At 34.7% G+C, this 21735-nt stretch overlaps 1 protein-coding gene and 1 long non-coding RNA gene across 16 annotated transcripts in view; one reads left to right on the top strand and one right to left on the bottom strand.

Moving 5' to 3' along the window:
* LOC110261993 (uncharacterized) overlaps positions 1–21735 on the top strand; it is a 517032-nt gene that overhangs the window by 476393 nt on the left and 18904 nt on the right. The window lies entirely within an intron of this gene.
* CCSER1 (coiled-coil serine rich protein 1) overlaps positions 1729–21735 on the bottom strand; it is a 1212324-nt gene continuing 1192317 nt past the window's right edge. For all 13 annotated transcript variants that reach the window (XR_014813355.1, XR_014813354.1, XM_021100741.2 and 10 more), the window contains one exon: positions 1729–4937. Coding sequence is in view for 11 of the 13 variants with exons in the window: in XM_021100741.2 (XP_020956400.2) it covers positions 4461–4937 (477 nt within the window). In the remaining 2 variants the exon portion in view is untranslated. The remainder of the gene's footprint in view (positions 4938–21735) is intronic.

Below are 21735 nucleotides of genomic sequence, written 5' to 3' on the forward strand. Positions count from 1 at the left end.
GGGGTTATACTTGAAAGTTCTCTAGAAGGAACCTTGATAGCCCACATTCTACATTACCTACTCAGGTAGAAGAAACCCACTCTGTATTAATTAAGAATTTCCTTGTGTCTTAATTTCCACAGGGAAGTCTCCTGGTCTGAAATAGGGTGATCTGCTTTCATTCTTTTCCGTAGTAACTAACACACCTGGAAAACAGTATCTTTGACTTGGGTTTATGGGCTACACTACTTGGAACCACATCTAGGTTCTGAGTAAGATGAAATTTATTGTAAAGACATAGTTGTGGACATGTCTGTGGTTCTAACTATAGGCAAATGAAGTTGGCACAGACTGAGATTTGAAAAATAAAAATTTTTCAGCGATAATGTATATTGTTACAGAGTTGGGCTGCTTTGTTTAGTTGGTTGATAGTTGGCTGTTTGCTTTTATACTATGGTGCAATTCAGCTTTTTGTAAGAACTCACACCAGTTTATATTTTCTATCATCCTTGCCATGTGAATAGATATAGCCTTGAGTTGGCATGATAAAATTAGCGCATGGGAAAAGAACAAGGAAAAAAAAGTTTAAATTCCAGGAGGAATAAATTGTCAAAGAATATTATGTGTGATTTAACTATTTCTTTGAGGAAAAAAATTAGAAGACCTGATAATAGAGCCTAAGTAGAGTCCAGTCCCAGAGTGCAATCAAAATGCTAGAATGAATGAATTAGTGTTGCACGTAAACACATAGATCACCAGTCAAAAGCCTCCTGGCCATGGGGAATGTAATTCAGAGATAAGAGCTGCAATCACAGGCGGCACCTTTATAGTCATCCCCTTTCTTTTTCCATGTTGGTCTGCATGTTGTTTCATGGTGCTGTAAGTGTTATTTTGAAGTGCTTCCTACTTCTAGATACTTGGAATCTAAATTTCTGAAAGTGGAAAAGTGGAACAAAATTAAGATTATGATTTTAAGACCATACCTGGTATTCCCAAGTTACCCACTATAATGGGTTACTAATTCTTAATAATGAATGATAGATAATTGGTGATAATGAATGTAGATAATTGCCAAGAAACAGTATTCATCATTCAATAAGCTGCTCCTATTAGTGCATCAGCAACTAAGTGACTAATAAAAGTCCTGGGAAGACTAGTAAAATACGATCATTGATCTTGGCGATGTGGTCCTTAAAGACATGATAATAAACCCTCAGCTCTTTTTAGGGGAAGTTATTATCTCTACTGAACAGACACAAAGTAAAGAAAACAAAGCAAAATATGAAATTTCCTTTGAATTCTAATGAATTACTTTGAATTCAATAACACTCAGAAAATAATGACCACAGGCTAGCATTAAATCTTGCAAAATCCAAGGTGTAAAACACAGGTCATAAACTCAGCTGAATTATGAAAATCTTTGCAAATATTTTAAGTTTGGTAAGCATGGGCATGTCTACAGATGTTTAATGGTGCCTAGAGGCTGGCTATTTTATTTATATCTCGATCAATAAATAACAAAGACAACTTGAATGATGTGTGGTCCTAGGTCCTAACCCTGAGAATACAGATACTGGGAGATTCACACCTTTAGTGTTGCAGCTATAGTTTCTTGGTGTCATTTGCACAAAAGTCCTCCAAAGAAGCAGAAATAGTTTAAGAGAGAATTTTGCTGTGACTCTGTGAGCATATAAAATTATTGAGGAAAATAATCTGAGTTCACAGAAATACAGTTGCATGTTCCAATAGTTACGAAAATGAGAACAGTTTATTTCAGGTGGAAACAGCTTTTCCTCAAGGAATATCTCTTCTTAAGTGTCCTTTAGAACACATTCTAAATCCAGAAGAGAATATATTGCAGCAGAAATTTTACAGGCTTACTTAGGCATAGCTACACATACACATGCATAGAACAAACAGGAAGGGAAAGAAAAGACAACTGCTTCCATCAGAAAAACAAGCACTTTTTCCCCCTGGTGTCATGTCTTTGGATATGTACCGCCTTGGAGAAATGTATAAATCATTTTTATACATGGAACTGTCTTAGAAAACTAGAGATTTTAGTACAAAGAAATCAGTTTGCTGAAAGAGTGCCCACATGAGTACTCTATATACACAAGAGGAACTTACAAAGGACCCCTGTTTTACAGTTACTGGTGTATATTAGTATAGTGGGCTTCCACCTTCTCCAGGCCTGAGTTACACTTAGTATTACAAATAATATTATAACAATGCTGAAAATACTGATACAAAACAGCTTTAAGATGATATTTCCAAAAAATATCCCTCCTTTTAAAATTGAACTGTTGAATCCAGGTTTTCTTTTTGAATGTTTCCACTTAAAAAAGATTTTTCAAGAAAATACTAGTGTTTAAAACATCTCTTAAAATGTCTATTAAATGACAGATTTTCTTAAATAGATTTTTTTTTTACAAAGTATAATTCAAAAGTCTATCTTCCAGGAAAACAAAACTATAAACTTCAAAAGTCCAAATCAAAAACATTATTTGTGATACATAGTTCTTCCATATCCTGGGAAAAAATCCTTGATTATTTTACTGTGCTAATTTATTTACAGACTTCCAATACTCTAGCAACCACACACCAACGTTTAGGACAAATGAAGCTGATTTCCACAATTAATAATCATAATTTTCCTATCATTTCTTAAATATTGTCCAGCCCAAAATGCCTATCTGAATGAATATTATAACTTCTAAAGTATAGTGGGAATTTTAGATAGCATTCTCATTAAGCCAAGCAAATTGCAGTGTGCATTATTCTCTTGGCAGAATTACAAGCACACAAAGAACAAAAACATTTGGCAAACATTTGTCTTGATGCACATGTGTTTTCCTTTGGAAAACCAAAATTACAACTACGACATATCCACTCAATTCTTTACTCTTGTGGATTCTAATCCAAGTTTGAAAAGTGGTCAAAGTTTGATAGTTGAAGCTAGTGGAGGGACATCTAATGGCTTGTCCCCCAAGCATAAAGCTCAAATGCACTTTTGCATTAGGAGATGCATTTCACATATAACTTTAAGCAGGTTAGTCAGATGCCATGCTAAAACTGCTGTCTCAATTTCCCTTTATTCATTTGATGGATTCTGTCCATTAGAGAGTGCAAGGGAAACATATCATGCAGTAAGTATGACAATTTCAATTTGCATGGACTATGCCTAATATGGATTCAATTACTAGCTTTTATCTTTGTATAAGAAAGATACTGCAGTCGTGATTCCTACTGGTCATTTTTAAATTATTTACGTATTTATTTCTATGGCTGCATATAGGTCTATTATTCATTAAACATAAAGGATTTAGTTTATTTCATGTGCAAAGTGTAAAACATATTACGCCTTATTTGTTAAAGAGAAATATTTGCCATCAAACTAGTTAAGTACTCCTGTTAGAGATTTATTTCTAATATCAAATTGCCAAGGTTTACATATATTTTACTTCTAAATCTATATGACTGGATAGTCAAAATAGTGTAAATTGGGCTACCAAGAAACTGAATTTCTGTTCCCCAATTTATCATGTAGAATCATTGATATGGGTTAATGCATATAAAGCAAATTTGGGCACACATAAAAACGTAAGTAAAAAAAATTAAAAATAGAAGGAAAGTGAAGTAAAATAATTTTCTTAGAATGTTGCATTCCTCAAATTTTTTTAAAAAATGATATGACCATAATAGTGATTCAGAGTGTAACATGTCATGCTTTATGTATCATTTGACAAAATCCAGCCAATGCTACCACCTCCTTGTGTTAGGTCATAGTACTTCAACATAAATAGCAAACCTAAAAGCAAAATTTTCAAAGATCAGAGCTGTCATTCTCTATTTGGCTAGCAATTACTAAGTCTGAAATCCTTTGTGAACTAGTGTGAATTAAACATTTAAAGGATAAAAGAAAGAGAATTTCCCCCTTAGTCCTATGGCAAGATAAGCTTGAATGTATGTAATAGAGAGACAAACACATCTCTAGGTTACATGCAAGCAAGCTTCATTCTTCAAGTAAATACACCACCAAATATAAGACTTTAAAACCCCTCTTCCATCTCCTTCTATTAACTATGCAGTTTAAAATTCTTTACAATTCCTTTATCTAGTTATTCCTCACATCTATTTTTCACAGTAACACCATTCAGTGAACAGAGTGCTATTGGATATGACCTTCTGAAACTTCAATGCCTATCAGTGGCTGTAAAGATAAAAGATAAATAAATTAGGGACTGTATAAACCAGCAAGATGGTCTTGTTTATTATACATTTATATAATAAAGTTCCCAAGGCTATCAAACCTAATTCAATTAACATGCTTGAACCCTCATTCTTTAAAAAAAAAAGTGTAAAATCTTTATAACTAAAAATAAAAAGTAATAAGAAGTCATGACAATTTAAATATGATCTATGCCCGAGAAACGCTAACCGTCTTGTCCTACCCAGAGACAGGAATAAAGGTGATTTAATTACCCATCCTGCTGGCCTAGAGTCTGCAGCTCAGCTGTGTGTAGACTGTGATGAAGGAACACATTCTTCCTGCTGTACATGTGTAAAGAGATGGGCCCTCTCGGTGGCTGTCCAAACCTGCCTGTAAAAGTGGAATGCTGACGGGCCACAGCAGCTTGGTCCTTTGGTTTCTCTGAGAATGTGGAGAGCCCTTCTGTCTTCGCGGTTGGTTTCAGAGTGTTCTGCCCTACGGTGGCACGTGAGTTCTGGGTGACCTCTGTTTCATAAGTTCCTCTTGAGTGTTTGATAACTTCCACTAGGTCCTTGTCCTTCAAAAAATTACTTAAACATAGACTTGAGACTTGACAGGTCTTGCTTTTGTAGGGGCTTGTCTGGTCCGCTGCTGCGTATCTAAAACGGTCCTCTGTGGGAGTATGCGCTGCTTTTCTGTCCCTTGTGCTGAGACTTTGGCTCACAATTCGATTTCGATATGTAGCCTATGGTAAAGACATAGAAAGGAAAAGATGCCTTTGAAATATATTCATAGCACACACAGAATACAGAGTGGTGTTTTTGCGTTTGTATCCAAAACCCTAAGATTTCAACAGGTTAAAAAAAAATGAATGAAATTCTCCATGAGATTAAATTTCCCAGGGCAATACTACTATAAATAGTGGTTAAGCGAATAATTTATTCTAAAAGGCATTTATTAAAATACTTTTTTAAAGAGCAGTTGTAAGTTGGCAGCAAAATTGAGAGGAGGGTACAGACGTTTCTCATATCCCTCTGCACCCATACATTCATAATCTCCCTCATTAGCAACATCACTCAACAGAATGATGGTTCTTCTTGCCAAGAGGGAACCTGCACTGACACATTCTAATCACCCAAGTCCATGGCTTATCTTAGGGCTCAGTCTTGGAGTTCTACATTCTGTGGTTTGAACAAATTTATAATGACATTTACCCACTGTCATAGTATCATACAGACTCTTCTCACTGCCCTAAAAATCCCCTGTGCTCTGCCTACTCATCTCTCCCCTCCCTCCACCACCTGCAAATGCTGTCTCCATAGTTTTGCCTTTTCAGAATGTCATATGGTTGGATTCGTACAGTATGTGGTCTTTTCAGACTGACCTCTTTTACTTAGTTCAGTTAAGGTTTCTTGATGTGTTTTGATGGCTAGATAGTTCATTTCTTTTCAGAGTTGAACTAAAAGGCATTTTGAAATTTGTTTATCTAATTTCCTAAATTTTCTACAGTTTTTCAGAGAATACAAGTTATCTTAATAAGTAATAAAAATAGCCATATATTAAGCTGTAAACTTTTTGTTGGTTTTAATATGCTCTATTTACTTGTGCATATGCTCAAGAGAATTTTGGAATCCAGTATTGTGATTTGTATCAGCAAAGTGATAACCTAGAAATTTAAAGAACTTAAAAAAAAAAACACTCCAGATGACAGAGAACAATAGAGCACACAGAAGAAATTTCAGCACATTTCATTTACTGCATTTTGGATGCACCTTATTAGTCCAAATCAGGTCGATGAATATATGCACATCTTTTTTCAGAAGATGTTTCTGCTCTAATGGTAGGAATGAGATATACCTTATTGAATCATGTTGTGGAGAAAGCAAATACTATAATTGGCACCAAAATTTACTTTTGAGAGAGCACTGTCTTTGTTGAGAAAAAATGAATTGAGAGAGAAACTTACTAGCTGGCTGCTTATTTTAATGACAAAAATTGAAGGATTTATTGTTGCTACAAAGAAGGAGGGAAATGGGGAAGAGAAAAAATGGGAGAAAACAGAGGAGAGCATGTGGCAGTAGGCTAGAATAAAATGTGCTGAAGAACCAATGAAAATTTCAAATTTCTGGGTACTTTACATCTAAAGGACACAGTTTAAAATACACTGGTTTTCACTGTTTCCTAGAAAACAATTTCTCCAAATCTGATCTCTATTTTGAGCCCTAATTTGCTTATCCAGCCATCATAACTTTTATGTCAGATTAGGAATGTTAATTAAACAAAACCAAAAAAACCAAACAAGCTTGGTTTTGATTCTGAAACTAATCTTTCCCAAATATCCTCCTTCTCAATAACGGTACCGTTATCAGGCCAGTACCTATAAATACCGTTTACTTTCTCTCTTTCCTCATACATCCTTTTTTTTTTTTTTCTTTTTTTGTCTTTTTAGGGCTGCACCCATGGCATATGGAGGTTCCCAGGCTAGGGGTTGAATCGGAGCTGTAGCCCCTGGCCTACACCACAGCCACAGCAATGCCAGATCCGAGTTGCATCTGTAACCCACATCACAGCTCATGGCAATGCTGGATCCTTTCATCCATTGGGCGAGGCCACGGCTTGAACCTGCATCCTCATGGACATCGGTCAGGTTTGCTACCACTGAGCCACAACAGGAACTCTTTTTCCTCATATATCTTTAAATCAAGTCCTTGCTATGTATTGCAAATATGCAATCTCAAGTCATATATGTCTCTTATATCTAATCTAAAACCTCCAGACCCAATTCTCTGGTACATATTAAGCATTTAATAAATGTTTGCTGAATGAAGTTAATCTGCTTGAGATAATATATAATATTTACTGAGTGTGTATTATATGTCAAGCATTTTTATAATGCCTTTAAGTATTTAGCCCTCACAAGAGTCTTTTGAGGCAGCTTCTATTATTCACATTATACAAACTAGAAAACAGAAGTACAGTGAGTTGGGTTGTACTCTGCAGATAGTGTGGGATAGACAGTCTGCTTGATTAACCACCAATTATGCCTCCTAGGATTCCCTTGGGAGGGTTTCTGAAATGTATCACATTTTTCAAAAGTAACATGCAGAACCATACTGTAACTTAAAACTGATGCTTTACAATTATCATTACTGAGATGAATCTCCCCAGTTTTCTGTAAAACTAAGGTCTAATAGAGGATATCTTCAGAGTATCCTTATACTCAGTGACTTTGATTGGGCTATTTTGCTAACCATGCCTATTCTTTCTTTTTAAAAACTGTCTCAGTGTTCATAGCAAGCTGCCACTCTAGTTTTTAATTTTTGCCTACTTATACCAGACACTCTCTACTTCTAATTTGCCATTTTAACTCTTCCATTGATTTGGAGTAGAGAGGGGCTAGTTACCTGGTTGTATGAAGGAAGTATTGTGTGACTTACAGAAGATGTTTCAGGGATTTTCTTGGGAGTAAAAGAAATAACACTATTTTGATTCAGTTTTCATTATTTAGAAGCTTTTCTGGCATACTTTTACTTGGCTCTTTTCCAGTAATCTAAGTATTTGGACCTACTTAGAAATGTGAAATTTCATTCTCTTCATCTATGTGACTTTAATTCTATAAGATGCTTAGTTAACTGTTGATCAGTTATTGACAGATCCTCAAATAAACACTGTTCTTAATATCTTCATCCAAATGTTTGAAACATCCTGAGAAGCATTTGTTTCAGGACAAAAGAGACACTGATAAATTGATCATGATAGTTCACATCTCTATTCTGCATCCAAAACCTGCTACCTAGGAAAGTTGAGATGAGTGGAAATTTCATTTCTATTACTTTAACATAACATTTGGGAAAATGTTCATCATTTTCTTTATGTGATCATTTTAACTCTCCGAGGATATTATACTAAATTGAAAATACACTTTTAATGACACGTTGAAAGGGATCAAACCACTCAATTCCACAAGCAGCTCAGTGTTCCTTCTCTGGTGTAATATCTGTTATCTTCAAGGTACATGTGCAGCTACCACAAAAAGAAACTTTTTCTTAATTTTTTCTTCTAAGAAATGCATATTTAGGAGTTGCCACTGTGGCACAGCTGGATTGGCAGCGTCTTGGGAGTTCTGGGTTTCAGGTTCAATCCCCAGCCCAGAATGGTGGGTTAAGGATTTGGATCTGCCACAGCTGCTGTTTAGGTAATGACTGTGGCTAGGATCTGATCCCTGGCCCAGGAATTCCATATGCTGAGGGTGGCCAAAAATGAAAAAAAAAAAAAAAAAAAAGGGAAAAAAGAAGAGGAAAAGAAATGCATATTTCAATCACCTGTTCCTGTTCGTTTGGCATAGTTTGCTTTTGACATCTTGGACAACTTTTTGTTGTTGTCCTTTCTGATGTTCACCATTGAGTCTGCGGCTCCTAGTGCACATGAGGAGATTGCACAGCACAGGGACTAATGGCGTGGATTTGGAGTCAGACATAGAAGAATTCGTTTGCTAATTTGACAGGCATTTTTTGATTTCTAATAAGAGCAAGATGCTGCATTACATAATGGGAAGGAGTACTGTTGATAAGAGAACTGATTCCTGCATTTGGGCACCTTAAAGTCTAATGGGAGAATCAACCAGAATCAGATAATTTCTATCTAGGTGACAATGGCAAGTTACTTACCCTTCCCACATCTCCAATTTCCTCATCTGTGAAAGGAAGTTTTATTATTATACCTTATCTACACAGAGGATTATTAAGATTCAGTGAAATTTTATAAAATGCCTAATACTATATCTGAAGAATAGTTAACTTGGTGACAGCAGCAATAATGATTATAGTAACAAAATTAAATGAATAGTACACCTAGAAATTTCTTTGATAGGTGCTTGCTTCATCCTTTAGAAGCTAAACCACTTTGAATACATATCTCAGTGTAAAAAAGTAAAGTAACTTACTCCTGCATGTTTGAGTAATTTTACATTTGTTGTTGTGGTTTGGTTTCCCAGAACAGACTCTGAGACAAATACTTAACAAATGTTTACTGGAGAGTATTTTCAAGCCAACACCTGAGGGGTAGTGAAGAAAGCAGGGTCTAGCAGAGGGAAAAGTTAAACTCTATGAAGTTAAACTGTCTCAGACTCACAGGGAGATCTGAAGCTGAGATGACTCTTCAGAGGTGACTTCAGTTTAGACAAGTGGTTGGGAGACTTACACTCTTGTATCAACAATTTATTGGACATTGGGGATCTCTCGGAAGGGGATGCAACCTTGAATGAGCAGAATTTTTTTTCACCAACTGGGAAAATGAAGGCTTTAGTTGTGAAAATATGTGGGTATGGGTATGTAATTGGGGTAGAGGGAGGGAGAGCTTGGGAGCAAGAGCTTAGGAGCACACCACAGAATCCACTATACTCATTATCCTATTTATATATTTAGTATATTGTGGGATAATTTGACATAATGGAAAGAATATTGAACCTTGGACCAAAGACTCTAATCCTGTCTCTGTTGCTATTGAACTATGTGAACTTGGATGAATAAATTAATTTTTCTGGACTTCCTTTCTGGGCAAAATGAAAGTGATGAAAAATAATAGGTAAAAATTAGAACTTGAAGAAACACTAACATGTATTCAATTTTCTTCCATTTCTAAAAGTCTACATTTAAATATATATTTTATTCTATATAAACAAACATAGGAAAGATATCCTTGATTCAAAACATAAAAGTATATTTTGGATTCGTTAACCACTGGCCATGACGGGAACTCCTAAAATATTTTTTTTTATCATGCTGCTAATTGATGTAATTCTTTCTGAAGCTTTTGGGATCCCATCCCCAAAGGGAATTTTCAGTGTATGTACATAACCACATCTTTCTCAAAACTGGAATTAAATTTCCACAAACTAATATATTAGATTTTAGACAATTTGGCTGTCAAACAGTTATTTTATTACCTATCTTTAGGGTCCCTAGTCGAAGGCAAAGAGATGGCAAATTTAGTGATTAATCAATTAATATTGAAGATTACAATAAAATCAGTTCTTCTTCCCTATAAGTTTTTCCCTCTCATTTATTCACTGGAGCATATAATTTGCATTTCATTGAATCTAAAATGATTAATTTAAAAACATTATTTTACATATCATTAAGAAAGAAAATAACAAAACTTATGCTAATTAAAAACAAACAAAAGTCACATCCGCTCCTTATGTATGGTGTGACTCATTCATCAATCACAGGAGCCTCTCATTCCAATTTCTTCTGTCTTCAGTTCTCTTTCTTAGGTTTGATAGACAATCCTTTTTCATTTTTCTCAATGATACATCTTTGTTTACCTGTGAGTATATTTCTTCTTTAGATTTCATAAGGCATTTGGTTTTTACTTTAGAAGAGAGTATGGAGTTGAAGGCAATGCAATTACAAAGTTTTTTCACTAATATCAAAGTTATACCCTCTTTGTTTCTTTCCTTGGCTTTCCATACACAAAATAACTTTTGTTATAATACCAAATTACAGTAAAAGCTTTTTGAAATTATTCTTGCTGAAAGGAATAATATGAAGCTATGATAAAATGTACACATGCACAGCAACGTAAAATCCATTCAACTGCAACATAGTTAAAAGCCTTGGTTGTAAGATTTATCCTGATTTTAGGGGTTTTATTACATTTAAAAAACTGTCACATCTGATGTAATTGAGACATACATGATCATGCCAATGTGCATAGCCCAATTAAGGCAGGATGAAATGACCACGGAATTAATGAGGAGGGAAGCAATGTTTCAATCACTGATTAATGAATTTCATAATTTTTTTCTGAAGTTTTTTTCATGTGTGTGAACTATGCTGGTAATTGCCAAAAGTATTATTATGTGACTTCCTAGTTTCTATATAGATCAACCTTTAGCATGTGATTTATTACTTCATTTGATTTTAAGGTATATTTTTCTGCGAATGTTCTCCACTTAACCAAAAATAGTATTGTTTTACAAATAGAATTGTTCCTGAAGGAATAGAAATACTTTAAAGAGTTCCCAATAGCTCGCTAGAACAAATGGTATTACATTAGAATAATGGCTAATGTTAAAGTGGTTTAACCAATCATAAGATTTCTGAAAACATAAAGATGAATGATACCACCACCAACAAAAAAAGATTACTGGAAATATTATCATTTGAATTCAAATAAGAGATATATGAAATTATGTTAAAGTGAGCCAGGATTATCATTGGTCAGCATTCTTGTGGCAGGAGAAGCTAAGTAGTAATTGTTGGGTAATTCCCACTGAGAAACATCCTTTGTGAATAAGGTTTCTAGTTTCCTAGTAAGGAGCCTTTAGATCAAGTTAGAAACGTAAACAGTGTGGGAATCTGGGAATCTGTGTGTCTTATAGTCAAGAATAGATACTTTGACCCCTACCCATTCCTACACCCAAGCCAACTAAAATAAAAGTTTCGTAAGGGCAGGAACATTGCCTGCCTTGTTTAATGCTGAATCCACTGCTCATGATAGTGCCTGACATTACTAGTCACGCCATAATATTTAATGTGGTCCAGAGAAGAATCTCCTGCCATGTTTTTTGCTTACCTGTATAGCTTATCTAATATGGACTGTTCTTTGTCTTGATGTTTTACTCTCATTGATGAATTGATTATTTTGATCTATGTGGATGGATATATTACCTGGATTTAAACTATTAAGCAATGAACATGTATATTTTGCTTCCTTTCTTGAAAACAGTGAGGAATATTACTTTTCAGGGATGTTTTGTAACTTCCTTTCCCCCTTAGTTGTCCCTTCCTCAGTAAAACAAGACATATATGTAACTATAGCCTCTCTGTAGTTATACTAGGAGGATAACAAACCTTTCATAGCCACCAGAGCAATATGGTGTTATATCTAAGCATCTGATATCAAACCTACTAAAAAAATTTTATAGTACATTTTTGTTATTACAATAGAAAATATTGTGGAGAAGCATTTATTAATCTCTCTTTTCCTCATGTATCGACATGACATATAAACTTCTTTGGCTAAAACCAAGGTTTTGAAAATATTCCCATTAAAATACCTTTCGCTTAACTCCTTTATATTCCTTGGTGCAAACATTTTGGATTAGAAATACTAAGAGAGTGATCAGAATCTTCTCAATTTATAAAAAGAATAAATTTTGGTGCTCTGGTAGTAGTAGCAAAATAGTACTTAAAATACAGACTCGACAAATGACAGATCCATTTGATATTGGCCTTGGAACCTAAAGATTAATTAAATAGGTCTGTTTAATCATTAGTGCCGAAAATGAACAGTGAAGGCTGAGTTGAGGCAGTGCAAGAAATGAGAAAAAAGAATCTATAGTAATATATTAATTATTAAAATACACCAGTGAATATATCTAAAAGCAGACTAATAGAAATTTTTAATGCTGTGATATCCAGAAGCCATCTCCATGTACTGTACAATATGATTACATATATGAAAAGTGCTATGAATAAAGGCACAATATTATTGCTCACTGAGTCAAATATTAAATCTGTAAATGACTTACATGTAATTATTTTCATTTTCTTTATTTTAAATTTAAGTGTATAGAATAACTGCATTAAATTAGTTTGGTTGTCATTTAATGCCAATATAATCTAGATTGTGTCACTTTAAAAATTTTGCTTATAAATCCTTCTTTACCTCTACTGTGAGAAAATTTCCTTCTAAAATACAAACCAGAATATTTTTTCAACATCTTTAATAGTGTGTATTGGTTTCCCACTGAGTTTTCAACCTAACCTTGATCCTCACTTTTATTTTCTTCAATCCAGTTAGCCCCGGAGACCCACAAAAGATCTCTTTAATATTCTTTCTCTAATGATATTTATAAATTCTCTTAAATAAAGGATACATTAGCATCACGAGAGATTTTAGCAAGTAATTAAAAGGAAGTATTTTGTATATAGTCTCCTTTCTGTGGAAGTAACTGTCTTTTTTTTTTTTTTTTTTTTGTCTGTCTTTTTAGGGCCACGCCCATGGCACATGGAAGTTCCCCAGCTAGGGGTCGAGTTTGAGCTGTAGCTGCCAGCCTACATCACAGTCACAGCAACACCAGATGACCTACACAACAGCTTTCTGCAACACTGGGTCCTTAACCCACTGAGCAGGGCCAGGGATCTAACCCATGTCCTCATGGATAATAGTCAGGTTCTTAACCTGCTGAGCCACAATGGCAACTCTTGAAGTACATACCTGAAAGGAACTTTTCTTGTCCTCCTCTCAGAAGATGGGTCCTCTCGTGTTCTAAACAAATGCTGTCCTGCCTGTGGACTCTACTGCTGAAGGAGTTACAAAGATCTTGTTTTGTTAAACTCCATCACACTAGCTTCTCATTTAGTTTTAATGACATCTGTAGTCGACTTAACCCTGAGCCTATCAGAGAATTGAGTGTATAAAGTGATTTAAAATTATGCCAAGGAAAAGACAAAAGTAGGACCTATATTCTTGAGAAAGCTTTGTTTGCCTTTAAAAAATTCCAAGCAAGCCTTGAATCTTGAACAAAAGAAAACAAAATTAATGTACAACAACAAAAACATAGTAAGGTGGTGATCAGTGCTTTCAAGACATAATTGTCTGATACCTGAGAGTGAAAAGATCTAGGGTGGGAAAGAATTCTTAGATACACTAAACTCAAGAGAGTGTATGTTGTATAATTTTAGAATTTTGGAAAAATAACTAAACAGCAGATCAATCACATTATCTTAGATTTTATTTATAATAATAGCTAAAATTTAGTGACTCACTGTGCCAAGATATGTACTATGTTTCATGTATTAATAACTCTCAATACCTATTAGAGTATTTTATTATACCCATTTAATGATGAAGAAACTGAAACCCTTACACTTAAGTACCTATCCAGAATTCCAGGGCTTACAGAATAGCATATTGTGACTAGGAGCTCAAGCTCTAAGCCAAGGGTTTCTCAACTTCTGCACTGTTTACATTCAATATTACATATTTTATTTGTTTAAGGGGCTGCCCAGCAAATTGCAGGCTGCTTACCAACATCCTTTGCCTCTATTTGTTGGTGCCAGTAGCATCTGCACCCAGTTATGGCAAACGAGAATGTCTCCAGACATTTTCAAATACCTCATGGAGGGCAAAATTGCCCCTAGTAGAGACTTCCTGGCCTATGTGATAATGCTTCCCTAAATCAGACAAATAAAAGTGACCAATGCAGTATCTGTCAAAAAAAAAAAAAAAAAAAACAAAACCAAAAAACCCCCACAGACATAAATGCTATTCTTTAAAAAAAAGAAAAATCATTTATAGCCACTAGGAGAATGAAATTAAGCTTTTATAATTTTATTTTGTTTTATAAACACATATATAATGCTTATTATGTGCCGGACACTCTTCTGGGCCCTTACAATTATAAATATTTTAAATACTAGCTCATTTATTAACCCAATGTAACATACTAAGAAGCATTGGAAGCATTTATAAACATAAATTTTGCTCAGCAACAGCAATAAAAAACATACAGTATGGTGCATAAAATCCAAAGGTTTCTTGTCTTAAAAAATAACTTTTCCTCCACATAGAGGAATGCTAATGGAGGAATGTTACTGGGGTGTCATGAACTACTTAGGAAGTAAATGCCCCTTTTGATTTTTCACTACATAATGTATTGGTGTGAAGTAAATCAGTAGACTTGAAATGTGCCTCTTTCTTGATAACAACCATTGAAGTGTCAGTATAAACTCAAGCCATATTTATTAAAAACAACTGTCCTTTTTCTGTCATCACTGAGGAATAGGATTTCTAAAGCAGTTATAAATACAGGACATTTCCCTGCAGAAGAGTTGGCATGTCGCTCCATCTGTTTGTATCCTTAGATGTCAAATCTGTTTTCAGTGATAAAGAAGAGGTTTTTTGTTTTTTTTAAGGTATAGAAACACTCTACCACAGAGAGACTGAATAGAGAAGTAGTTACTGCTTTGCAAGCAGGAAGCCTCATAATAAGTTGCAGTGATAACCAAAAGGAAGCATTCAAAAGTTCCGGCAGACAAGACCTATTTCTTTTTTTTTTTTCTCAGATTGTACAAATTACCAAGAGGAAATTGGCCTTAAATTAGCTCTTCTGGCTCAACCTTACTCCTAAATCCTTTAGGGGATACTAAATCCTCCTGCTGGGCAGGTAGGATTCAGCCAGGGTTAGAGGACATGTATTAAGATAAGCAAGGTGAACGTTAATAAGGTCAGCTAAAGGACAAGTTCCCAAGAGAGGAAGGCCAAGGCATATATCTTTCCTTAGGAGGAAGTAAAAGCAAAGCGTTCAACAGCTTTCCCACAGGCCACTAGGCAGATGCTTGACTACTCTGTTTATAACTAGAGCAAATGAACGCTGGAAAAAAGAAATTCTGAGGAACAATGAGGCCTTGCCTTTAGAACTAATATGTGTGCGTGTTGTAACCCACTCAGTGTGAATAATCCTCTTTAGTTAAAAGTTGATTAAATGAGAATTTCAGACAATCCCTGCTTAAAGTAGCAATAAGGCTATACAATTAAGGACTCAATCCAGAAGAAGCCTAAGAAAGTGTAATTCTGTACAACTGATACTCCAGAAAAGTGTGATTTCTAAATAAGCTAAATTTATGTCTAAGGGAAAGGAAATATTTATGTAGGAATGCACAGTAATGGAAAATTATTGTGGCTTAACAACAACATGAAAGATGAGTCTCTTGTCTAGACACCCAGATGCCCAATATCTAGCACATATTAGATGATGCAGTATTTATTGAATGAAAGTCATATTAAAAAATCAAAAAAATATTTTTATTCACCTAATAACTTCTATATGAATAATTCAAAGGCTTTATAACCAATTGCTCTAGATTTACAAGATGGAAATATTTCTTATATCCAAGAAATGAACATATGTATATATTAGGTGTGTGTGTTATATGTAGGTAATTTTATATAATATAATTATATATAATTAAGAATCTAGCCTATTTCTCTTGTTTTCTAGTGTCTATCAAATATATAAAATAGTGTGAGTCCAAAACGCCTTGCTTAAATGATCCTGTCTTATGAGAAATTTTAGCCCATAAGTTCTACTGGGAAACTCCTAAAGACATTATTTACCTAATCTATGAGACAACATGAGAAAGGTAGTAATACAAAAATACAGCAATTTCATACTACTGATTTGTTGTTTTATACTGGTATAATGTAAGGCAAGTTATTTTTAGGACTATGACTCATTGAATAAAGACAATATATAATATATGGTATAATGGGGATATTACAAACAATAAATATAGCATCTCATTTGTCATATTCTTAAATGTTATAGGTTGCTTTCACATAAAAATATCCTAATTTATCCTGGTAAATATACATTAAAACTGGTTTCAAATGCCTCACTTCCATTTCACAAGTAGAAAACTGAGGCTCTTAATAATAATTTGCTTACTCAAGAGGACTCCTCTAGTAATACAAAGTCTTTGAATTCCAAGTCATATAGACTATGGTATCTCTTTATCTGTCTAAATAGTAAACAAGTACCCTTTGCCAATTGTTTCCCTGTACTAAATCTTAGCTTTGCGTCAGTTCATCTAGATTTATTAAATATTCTTTGGTTATTAATTCTGAATTTAGTTTATTACATAAAAAATACCCAAACTTCATGTGGAAATTGCTTCCAGGTAACTTGAAGTTATATTAAGTTACTAGTCATTTAAACCTTTGTTTAGATTCAGTCTATAGATTACCCCTGAAGAAAAGGATTTGAAAGAAATCATGAAAAGTGGAGGTATCCAGAAGGTATTGATACTATATAAGTAGGTAAGAATGTTGAAAAAGTTAGACAGGACATATCCCAATCCTATACCTCACCTCTGCTCCCCTCCCTAGCCCTGGCCAGAGTGAGCCTCAAAGTAGTTCAAGTTGAAAGAATGATCAGCTCAAGGATGCCAGGTCAGTGGATGTATCTCCCTGTGTTCACGGGTTCATTTTTCACAATATTCTTTCATTATTTGAATCTAAATATTTAGTTTAGTTGTACCCAGATTAAAATCTATAGATTCAGGATATACTTTAATGTTACTATTAAGTTACTAGCCATTTTGTATTAGCTTTGGCTACATTTTCCTTCAGACAAGTACAAAATTTAAAGTAGACAAAACATCATTTAAGAAAATTCAGGAGTTCCCGTCGTGGCGCAGTGGTTAACGAATCCGACTAGGAACCATGAGGTTGCGGGTTCGGTCCCTGCCCTTGCTCAGTGGGTTAACGATCCGGCGTTGCCGTGAGCTGTGGTGTAGGTCGAAGACGCGGCTCGGATCCTGCGTTGCTGTGGCTCTGGCATAGGCTGGCAGCTACAGCTCCGATTGGACCCCTAGCCTGGGAACCTCCATATGCCGCGGGAGCGGCCCAAGAAATAGCAAAAAGACTAAAAAAAAATAAAAAAATAAAAATAAAAAATAAAAATAAGAAAATTCAGGGGGCATGTATGAGACGGTAAAATGATAAATAACAAAAGTTACATTTTATGGTTGATGCTTTGATGACACAATACTCTTTAAAAGTCTTTCAAAGAATTTACAACATCAAAATAATATTGGAAGCATGTATGGAAATACTAAGCAAGCAGAGTGGTTTGGGATTTGTGATAAAGTAATATTCATATTTATCTACCTTATGATTTTCTGAAATGCTTTCATATAGCATAAATAAAGAATAAGACACAGCGGGGAATGAATTCTGGTATGGAAAGTTATGGTCAGGATATCATTACTTAAAAGTTGGAATCAATTTTTAAAAGAAGCATGGAATTTCAAAAATACTTTCTTTCACTGTGTAGAGTCAAGCCTTGGAGATAAGAGGTTTACTTAATAATAGCAATTTTTCAAATAACCAACCTTTTTTTTTCTACTTAGGATGAGTTTATGGGTGTTAGAAACACTTACCGTAGAGTGTAAAAAGAAATTCTAAGGCTATTTTTTTTTCTTTTTGAAAAGCTGCTTTATCAAAGCACATCATTTTCTTTATGAACTCAGATTAGCCTCAAAAAGTCTGCTAACAAAGAGAAAACAGATGGGATACCAGCTTTAAAGTTAGTCAACCTTAAAAGGATACAAAATAGATTTTTAAATAGAAAAAAATCAACAAAGCGCAAAATATAATGAGAGTTGGATTAAACATACAAATTGCCATGATCTCAACAAATTATAGTCAACTATTTTTATTTCATTAATTTGAAATATAACCACTTTCCCGTAGAAAATGTAAATATTTTCATTTGGATTTAATAATAGTTTAAGCAGTAGTAGAGACTATAAAGTTAATTTTGTTCAATCTCTTGACTTTATAAGAAAACTACCCAGAGTTGATAAGTGACTTGCCCAAAATTATAAAAATTGTTGGTGGAAGTCAACAACCCATTCCAAATTTCTCAAAGCACTGTTTAATATTTCCACGTAGAGCCCATCAAATTTCATTTTAATGCATAGAGATAAGATACACATTTGATGTAAGAAAAACAAAGTCAAAAGGATTCATACCGAAGTATATTTAATGCTATGCTCCAGCCATTATGCTATATTTCAGTAACACTCATGAACTGTAGATATGTAGATATGGATCTGTTAAGTTTGTGGGATAAAAAATTGGTATATAAGTAGAAAAAAAAAATCTTAGAAGTACAAGAAAAGGTGTTTTGTGCTGAATTGGGAGAAATGAAGTTCAAGTAGTAACCATGTAATGATAGAGGTTACGTATGTTTACACTGACCTCTGCAAGTTGTGTCCTGTTAGAATAGTTTGTAGTTAAAAGAGGAAACTTGGTAACAGGATGATGGCTTAGAGTAGATCTATAGGCATTCTTCAAATTTAAGCCTTCATCTAGCGGTAGAAAGAATAATTCTTTCCTGGCTACGGAGGTGATGTCCTGCATATCAAGAGAGGCGGTATTGGAAGGTCCAGATGTTAGAATTATAAGACTGAGGTGAATCCATGTCTTGGCCACAGGAATGATGGTTTCACATCAGGACAGAATGATAGATATCAATGAGGGAGCAAATGACTTCTCCAAGAAATCTATTCGGTATTGAAGACTCCGAGTAATTCCCTACAGGCATTAGTCAGAGATGTTAAAATCTAAAACTAGTTCTAAAATAAGGATGCATCTTCCATCCATATTAATCTTTCTCATTCTCTTTAGTTCTTTCTGCCCTCATTACTTATGTTTTCATTGACTTATCCATTCACTCTTATGAAGAACCCATGCTTAATATAAATCCAACAGAAGATTTAAAGAAATCAATCCTATGCATAGACACATCCTTTTTGCTTAAGAAACTAAACCAGCAATTAAAATAAAGAGTAAGGTGAAGTAAGACATTAAAATGATGATATGAATGTGTCTTGAATCAAGAAGAGACTTAGTGAAAAATAAATATTAAAAACAGCATACATTTCTAAGAGTGAAACAGCTGATGAGAGAATTGCTTATGTTAGTTAGTTGCATCAATTTCTCACTTCCCTCTTATTCACCAACATACTTCAGTTTGGCCTTGACTCCTCTCGAGGACCTCCAACTTGTTCAGTTAAATGCATACTTATCAGTTCACATCTATTTTAACTGCTACTTATCAGTTCACAAACATTTTAACTACTAAGAAACATGCAATGGGTTAACCACTCTCATCTTGAATGCCAGCATCTTTTGGTATTTGTGACACCTCGTGCTTCTGCTAGTTGTCCTGTTTCTCAGATAACTGCTGCTCACTTTCCTCAGCCGAACACTTTTCTAACTAAATGTTTGCGTTTCAGGTTCTCGTCCAAATTCACCTCACTTTACCTAGGTGATGTCATCCAGTGCCATGACTTGACTTACCTTCTTTACACGAACAATCTTTACACTTATACTTTAATTTAAACCCCCTTTCAGAGTTTTATTCATACATCTACCTCCATCACTATGTAACAAGGTATTCCAATCATATTTTTCCTAAGTGAATTCATTGTATTTGCATCATTCTAGTCTTCAACTATGGTTAGCAATTTCAGTAATATTTGTTGAACAAAGAGATGAATAGAAACCATTCAAAATTTGAAATTGTCCTTGATACTTTCTTCTTCCTCACTGTCTATTGTTCAGTCTGTAACTATTTCATAGTGATTCATCTTTGTGCTCACTTCCCTCCATTTCCGTCATTCTGGCTCGAGACACCATTAACTCTTGGCAGGGTACTGTATCCACTCTTCTATACCTTCACACACATGTTAGAGAAAAGTTACAGAAATCATTTTTTAATTTTTGCTTTTTTTTTTTTTTTGGCTTTTTAGGTCACACCTGAGGCATATGGAGGGTCCTAGATTAGGGATTGAATCGGAGATACAGCTGCTGGCTTACACCATAGCCACAGCAACGTTGGATCCTTAACCCACTGAACAAGGCCAGGGATCAAACCTGCAACCTCATGGTTCCCAGTTGGATTCGGATTCATTTCCACTGTTCCACAACGGGAACTCCTAGAAATCCTTTTTCAAAATATGTAAATCTAATCATGCCACTGGCTTCCTTATTCTCCTTAAATATCTTCCTATTGAATACCCTATTATCAGTTAAAATAATTATTTTTGGAATACACACACCATCAATGATAGTTCTGTGCCACAGTTCTGGGATTGGCTCAGAATTCTTGAGTTATAACCTGTGTTTGCATTTCATATGATCCTAAGACAAGTAGTCTTTGTAGCACATTTTGAGTGAAATGTGTCCCTAAGGTAAATAATATTATCAAGTTTTTATGTATGTAATGCCCTCTAGCTATTAAAGTTAAATCTCTGACTCCTAAATCAAAGAAGTGCTACCCTAACCAGACCACATGTTACATATCAATTAAAAACACCTCTCCTTGAGTTTTATATCATAAAAATTAGTGCAGTGGTAAATTCCAAATTCAGGTAGCCAGAGTGACGGATACATAGTTATAGAAGACTCTACTTCAAGTGTGATTTCAATCAGGCACTCACACAAAAACACAATATAGTTGTGTATAAATCCTGCCTTACAAGAGAACCTCCTCAGAAATTGTCCATACTGAGGGTTGGACACACAGAATATCAACTAACAGTTGAGTCAAGATTTGCATGCCCAGAATGGCAGACCCGAGATCATCTGTTTACTTTCCCTTACAGAGAGCAGTTCCTTCACAATCACATTTTTGCCTACATGTACCAACACTTTCTTAATGAACAAGACCACCAATTACTGCCATGTAAGCTTCAAAATAAATTAACACAACTACTCAAGATACAACGAAGTAGAGAAGAATCTCAGGTATTTTGAGTCCTCCTCCCAAATTAGATGCTATTCAAGACAAGGCTCACTGTCCTCCTCCAGGTTTGGGCTGGGAACTTTTATTCCTATCTATCCAAGAATCACACCAGGAAAGAAATACTGAAGGAACATACTATGAATCAGGTAAAAAAAACACTGATTTGATAAGTCAGTGTTTCTCGACGTGGACAATTTTGCTTTTCAAGAGACATATT

Source organism: Sus scrofa, chromosome 8 (genome assembly GCF_054392235.1).
Source record: "Sus scrofa isolate SSC_HxYL_T2T_F1_AM1 chromosome 8, Sscrofa_HxYL_maternal_Yorkshire_Landrace_v2.0, whole genome shotgun sequence".
Classification (NCBI taxonomy): domain Eukaryota; kingdom Metazoa; phylum Chordata; class Mammalia; order Artiodactyla; family Suidae; genus Sus; species Sus scrofa.